We start from the raw sequence: 7,131 nt of genomic DNA, 5'->3' as shown, positions 1-7,131 counted from the left end.
CTTATTTATAATAGCCAGAAGCTGGAAAGAACCCAGATGTCCTTCAACAGAGGAATGGATACAGAAAATGTGGTACATTTACACAATGGAGTACTACTCGGTTATTAAAAACAATGAATTTATGAAACTCTTGGGCGAATGGATGTATCTGGAGGATATCATCCTGAGTGAGGTAATCCAGTCACAAAAGAACACACATGGTATGCACTCACTGATAAGTAGATATTATCCCAGAAGCTCAGAATACCCAAGATACAATTTGCAAAACAAACTCAAGAAGAAGGAAGATCAAAGTGTGGATACTTTGCTCCTTCTTAGGAGGGGGAACAAAATATCCATGAAAGGATTTACAGAGACAAAGTTCGGAGCAGAGACTGAAGGAATGACCATCCAGAGACTGCCCCACCTGGGGATCCATCCATAAACAACCACCAAACCCAGACACTATTGCATATGCCAACAAGATTTTGCTGACAGGAGATGAGGCTCTGTCAGTGCCTGGCAAATACAGAAGTGGATGCTCATAGTCATCCATTGGACAGAGCACAGGGTCCCTAATGGAGGAGCTAGAGAAAGTACCCAAGGAGCTGAAGGGGTCTGCAACCCTATAGGAGGAACAACAATACGAACAAGCCAGTATCCCCCAGAGCTTGGGTCTCTAGTTGCATATGTAGCAGAGGATGGCCTAGTCGACCATCAATGGGAGGAGAGGCTCTTGGTCTTGTGAAAGTTATATGCCCCAATACAGGGGAATGCCAGGGCCAGGAAGTGGGAGTGGGTGGGTTGGGGAGCAGGGCGGGGGTTGGGGTATAGGGGATTTTTGGAAGGAAGCTAGGAAAGGGGATAGCATTTGAAATGTAAATAAAGAAAATATCTAATAAAAAAACCGAGGTGGTGGCTGCTTAAACAGTTAATCCCAGCTCTGTGAGTTCCAGGGCAGCAAGGCTGTAACACAGAGAAACCCTGTCTTTAAACAAACAAATAAACCAACCAACCAACCAACCAAACAAACAAAAAATAAAACCAAAACCAAACAAAAAAAGCAGAAACAAACCAAAAATGAGGCAAAATTTTTCCAAGTAATAGCTCCAGTTGTACTTCCACCTCAGATAAAGCAAAGAGCCCTTATTTAGGACAGGGATGGTTCTATGTGTAAAGTCTTGCCGTGCAACCCATGAGGACCAGTGTTTCAGTCCCTAGTGGATCCTGGGTTTGCTGGCTGGCAACCTAGCTGAAATGGAGAGCAGGCTTAGTTAGAGACTGTCTCAGAAGCAAGGTGGGGAGGAACAGAAGGCATCGGTATTGACCTGGCACCTCTGCCTAGGTGCGCGCGCACACACACACACACACACACACACACACACACACACACACACACACACAGAAATAGGCACCACACACATAAATATGCTTTAAACAGCACCTTATTCAACTTTTTCTTTCCCTTTACCTGTTTATTGTCAACTTCTCTGTGGAACCATAATCAACAAACAGTACCAGGACAGATAAAGGGTTAAATTCTTTAATGGAAACAATCTTTGCTCTATACCATAAACCATCAGCATATTCTGCAAGGCAAGGCATCTCTAGAAAGGCAGAAAAAGGAAAATGATAGATTGTTACTGACTGTCTTCCAAAACTTTTAATACAAAAAGTACAAAGAAATATATAACCATGTGGTCACTGTACAGAGCTGAATATTGTGGTGGCTTCTCCTTTTCTGTCTATACTTTATCAAGTTTTCTTACTAATGTCTAAGACTGTTTAGAAGAAAGGCACTTGCTTATCCTCAGAGTTCCTAGTTCTACTTCCACACAGGTGACATCACATGGCCAAGGGCTGGAGATGGAGCTTGCTGGCAGAGCACTTGCTCAGCATGGGCAAAGCCTCGGGTCAGTACTAAAAGTGAAAACGAGGCATAAAGTAGCTATGACGTGAACAATGTGTTTAGACCCAGAAGTTACTTTATGCCAGACTATGGTGTCCCTGGAGGTATGCATGAGGAAGGACCTCTTTCCTTCTGGACTGTGAGTCTGTGCAAACACAAAGCCCCTGAGGAGGTTTCTCTTAAACTCATCAGCTTGGTAACTATGAGACCTATGTGCACAGTGCTGGTGGCGAGGAGGAGGGGATGCTGCTCCACGCTGGGAAGGTAAGAGAATCCCTCCAATAAGGGAGACCTGAGCGACAGACTTTAAATGTATAGACAGTCTGAGGGGAGAATATTCCAAGCAAAAGGATCTGTAAGCAGCAATCAGCCAAAAAGTAAAAGATATGGCCTATTAGAAGCTTATTAAACTAAACCAATTAAATCAGGCAAGAAGTTTGACTGACATATTTTTCCTTTGCTTAAACATACTCTGATACACAACAGACCAAGAGTACAGCTAGCTCTATGTAGGGCACGTGGGACCATGTTACCAGACAGATATAAGAACTGGCCACGGTTGAATGAGCTCAGACTGGTAGAGTAGAGCCACTCCCTACCTACCTGCTCTGGAACACATGTTCCAGATACTCCAGAACACTCCACTAAAGACTATTTACACTAAGTCATATAGCATGACACATGGAGTTCTTCTCCACGCTAATGAGGTATCTAGATAGTCCTGAACCTTCAGCCAATGAGCTTTCCTTCCTGGGTATACCTTCGGGCAAAAGGTATTTTTGTCCTGGGTTCATCCCAAATAAAGTGTATGCATTCACATCCACCATCAAATAAACCAGTATGAACAAGCAAGAATCATCTCAGAAAGCTGCCTGGAAAAGGCTTTCAACTAAAGAGTTGAGCCTAAGACTCCTGAGGAAGGCTTTCTTTCCTCCAGCCCCCCTGGTACACTTGGACCTCCCTCTCAATCAGACCTAATTCCCCTCATCTTGGGCTCACTTCCCCTTCCTGCCTGGTGCGTGGACTCCCTGAGAGTGAGTTTAAACGGCATACCCTGTTCCTGACTTCCCTCCTAACTCCCTCTCTTGACCATGCTCTGGTGATGCCTGGGTACCCAGAAAGAAGAACAGGAATCATGTAGGACTCCTGTTTTGAACTTTGCCCTTCCTCCTCCTGGCAGTGTGCCAGCAGTGTCCAGGCACCCCTGGAGGAGGGGCAAAATGTTGTAAGTACTCTTGGCATTCAGGGACTGTCAGCAGCAAGTGGGTACATTTTCCTCAGAAGAGAATCTCGGGTATTTAGTAAGGGTGTGGGGAACATATTAGAAAGAAAACTAAGAATTTAACCTATCCTGACAAACCATCATATCTTGAGCTTCTACTTCAAAAGTTGTCATTTTAGGTGTTTGTAGTTAAAGTCATTACCTCTGTAGTCTGAAAGTAAACTGTCTACAATTTGAGCTAGTGGTAAAGCCTAAGACTTAAAAACAATCATCCACATGTGACTATACCCGCATTTTCTAACTCGCCAGAGTCACACAGAGTGGAGCTGTCCTCACAGGAGTGGTAAGTTGCTTAACTCACTTGGGTCACCTTTCTAATCTAGAAAATGTGTATCTTTAGAATTTAGAGGCCATACATGTGAAGCTGAGAAGAAATTCCAGTTAACATTATAGATAACCCATTGACCTCCCTGTTCTGTTGATGAAAGGCAAGTCTCACCCAGATCCTAGACACTCAGAACATAGCATACCTGAGCTAAAATCCGTCAGGGGAGGAAAGGTCTCCACATTCTTGTTAAATCTCTGCAGCGCTTCCTCCAGGTTCTCTGACTCTGACTCCCAGCTGACTCCACTGTCATCTGCGTCACCATGATGGTTAAACTGAGTACAGCTTTCTCCAGAGTCAAGGCAAATATACACCTGCAAGGGAGTGGCAGGGGAAGAAGGGAGACCAACTCTGCAGATTCTGTCATTTCTGGAGTGCACTTCCAGTCAGGGCCCAGTGATCCTCCTTCCTGTTGCTTGGCCCTGTATAGTGCCCTCTATGTACTGCCACACTGATCTTATACCAAGAGACCACAATGAGTGACAGTGTGGCTGTGAAGACTGGTTGTAGAGATGGGAACAGGAAGGCATTCTTGCAGCAGCTTCCTAAAAGGGTCCTAGAGTCAGCACTGAGCCTTCTGAGACAGGGTGTCATGTAGCTGACTCTGGCCTCAACTACTAATCGTTTGCATCTACCCCTGAGTTCCAATTACAGGCATGTTTTACCACATCTGTCAATATGACTCTTCAGAAGTGTGTTCTACAGTCTCCCTCAGTATCTCGATTGTAACATCATGAGCTCTTGAGCTCCACTTAATCAAGCAACTATTTGGTTTTTGTTTATGCATATTATGGGGGAGGCACACAGGTATCTGAGCAGTTCTCTCCTTCCAACACGTGGGTTCTGGGATTGAACTCAGACTATCCGGGTTGGTAGTCATCTTGCTAGCTCCTGTATGTAGTGTTTTAAGCTGCTAAGTTTGGAGTAATTTGTCATGGAGCAATAAATACAAAAATTATATAACAGTAGTCATACAAAGTATGAAATCAGGCAGCAAATTCTCCCCTTGCCTGGTTCACTGTAAAGGCAAGGACTACCAGTGCTACTTGCCCTTTTAAACTTACCTTCTTGTCAGCCAGGAACATCAACTAAATTTCCTTTACTGCATTTATGTAATCAATAGTTACTAATTGACCACTATATATCAGGTATTCCCTAGGTTCCAAGAATATAATGGAGAAGAGACTAAGCCCCATTTTTCATGGCCTTAACCTCTAGAGAGGAAGGCAGTCAAATACCGTGACTAGGACAATGTGGGAAAGGTCTCAAGCTCAGAAAATCAAGGAGTAGGGAAAAGAGCATTCGAGTTCAGTGCAGGGAAAGACACAGGAGTGGGATATTTAATATTCCACAGGGGGAAGAGACTTTAAAAGTATAAATAACCTGGCAAGTAGAATATGCTCACTTGGGCTACCTGTTTGGGGCTGGACAAAGGCTCAGTGGTTATGGACCCACGGACTGCTCTTCCAGAGGACTCAGGTTTGAATCCAACACTCCTGTGCTGGTTTACAACAATCTGTAACTCTAATTACAGATGATCTGCAACAACCTCTTCTGACCTCTGAAGCAACACACTCATATATAAAAATAAATTAAAAATAAACATTTAAAATTAATCTCAGGTTGCAGAGATGCTCAGTGGCTTAGAGCAGTTGTTGCTTTTGCAGAAGCCCTGAGTTCTATTCACCAAACAATGACTCAGAGCCATCTAACTCCCATTTCAGGGACTTGATGGACCTCTTCTGGTTTCCATGGGCACCGGGAATGCATGTGGTGCACATAATTACATGTAGGCAGAAATCATGAATACATTTATATATAAAAAATCTAAACACTCCATATAAGTATGTAAACAAGTAAAGGAACACAACTCTGGAAAATCGGCAGGTGCTTAAGAAAAATCAGTGTCCTAAAGTATCAACAAATATCTGAAGACCTAACAGAATGGGGCTAAGTAGAGGCCACCTAATCCCACTGTTGACAGATAGAAGATGGAGAAGAGACATGTGTTTGAGAAGGACACTCGCACTGCCCCTGAGCCTGATGCCACAGCTGGCTTGGCACGTACTTCATCCGGTGAGACAATGTGCTTCACTTGCACAGCATACAGCTCCTCTGGTGGAGGCAGAAGTGAAGACAGATATGGTGGTAAAACGGGAGCCTCCATTTCAGGCAAAAGCAAGTCCTAAAACACCACAAAATCTTAAATTTTGGAATGACAATCATAAAAATTAACATAAAACTTAATTATGGTGTCAACTTATTCAATTATCACAAATCAAGCTCTTCTATGTACCAAATACTAAGTTTTCTCTCTCTCTCTCCCCTCTCTGTCTCTCTCTGTCTCTCTCTGTCTCTCTCTGTCTCTCTCTGTCTCTGTCTGTCTGTCTCTCTCTCTCTCTTTCTCTCTCTCTCACACACACACACACACACACACACACACCTTCTTTTGAGACAGTGCCACACTATGTAGCCAGGCTAGTCTGGAATTCACAGAGATCATTCTGCCTCTGCTTCCCAAGTGCTAAAATGAAAGGCTTGTGTATCCATGTGGGGACTTATTTATTTACTTTGTAACAGGTAGTTACTACATAAGAAAACTAAAATAACACATGAAATGCTCACAAGAGAGAAGCTAAAGTAAGAAGGTTCTTTCTTAAGTTCTATAAAATATAAGGGAGAAACAAATGCATACAATTCTCAAGAGGATCATGGAATCAGCAGTTAGAGCAAAGGAATACTCTTGGTGTGGGTGCAGGTTTTCTGCGAAGACCAGAAGTATCTTCCTCTTTAGGAATGTAGTAATATAAATAAAAAGTCATCATATTCAAATTTGTAGGTTACTATTTAATATTTCTAAGTGGGGGTAAAATATCTAAACACAGGAAAGTTTTGTAAAACTTTTATAAAAGTTTTGTAAAAAGTGACACCCATTTTGTAATTTTACTTTTTACAAAGTAAGAAACACTTCACGTTTTATAAACATAGACATGAAATTGTGCCAAGAAAGCGTAACTCTTCCTAGGGGCACAGCTCAATGATAGTTTGCCTAGCATTTGTGAGGCACTAGGATCTGACCCCACACCCTAAAAACCAAATGACAGAAAAACTCTTCCAGAATCAGAAGTGATGCAAAGGACAAAAAAAGACAAATTGGATTTCATTAAATTTAAAAGCTCTGAAAGAAATGGGTAGAGGAGAAAGGTCTGGAGCAATGGCTCAGTGGTTAAAGAACCCTTGTTGCTCTTGGAGAGGACCTGAGTTTAGTCCCCAGCACCCATGTCAGGAGGCTCACAAATGCCTGCGACTGCTACAGCTTTAAGGGATTCAATGTCCTCTTCTGGTCTCTGAAGACATCTACACTCTTGTTACAATCCTACATAGAGATAGGTACTCACACACATAATTAAAATAATAAAAACGAATATAGTGCAATAGAGTGCAAGCTACAGACTTGGGCACTCAGCACTCAGGAGGTTGAGGCAGGAGGACTATAAATTTAAGGTCAGTTTAAGTTGCATAGTGACCTAGACTAGCCTGGGCTACTTTGCAAGGACTTGTTTTACAGAGCATACCAAAAAAAAAAAAAAAAAAAAAAAAAAAAATGTCAACCCACAGAATAGAAGAAAAATATCT

The 7,131-nt window shown here is 42.6% G+C and overlaps 1 protein-coding gene across 1 annotated transcript in view; it reads right to left on the bottom strand.

Annotated features, from left to right (window-relative positions):
• Positions 1 to 7,131, bottom strand: part of Rnf17 (ring finger protein 17) — a 121,495-nt gene that overhangs the window by 6,773 nt on the left and 107,591 nt on the right. Inside the window, exons 32-34 of the mRNA XM_021203685.1 lie at positions 5,564 to 5,680; positions 3,641 to 3,809; positions 1,451 to 1,586 (exon numbers count right to left, since the gene is read on the bottom strand). Of these exons, the coding sequence (XP_021059344.1) occupies positions 1,451 to 1,586; positions 3,641 to 3,809; positions 5,564 to 5,680 (422 nt within the window). The remainder of the gene's footprint in view (positions 1 to 1,450; positions 1,587 to 3,640; positions 3,810 to 5,563; positions 5,681 to 7,131) is intronic.

This window comes from Mus pahari, chromosome 8, assembly GCF_900095145.1.
Source record: "Mus pahari chromosome 8, PAHARI_EIJ_v1.1, whole genome shotgun sequence".
NCBI classification, from domain to species: Eukaryota; Metazoa; Chordata; class Mammalia; order Rodentia; family Muridae; genus Mus; species Mus pahari.
The sequence above is the reverse complement of the archived record's forward strand: the minus strand, read 5'-3'. Positions and strand labels throughout refer to the sequence as shown.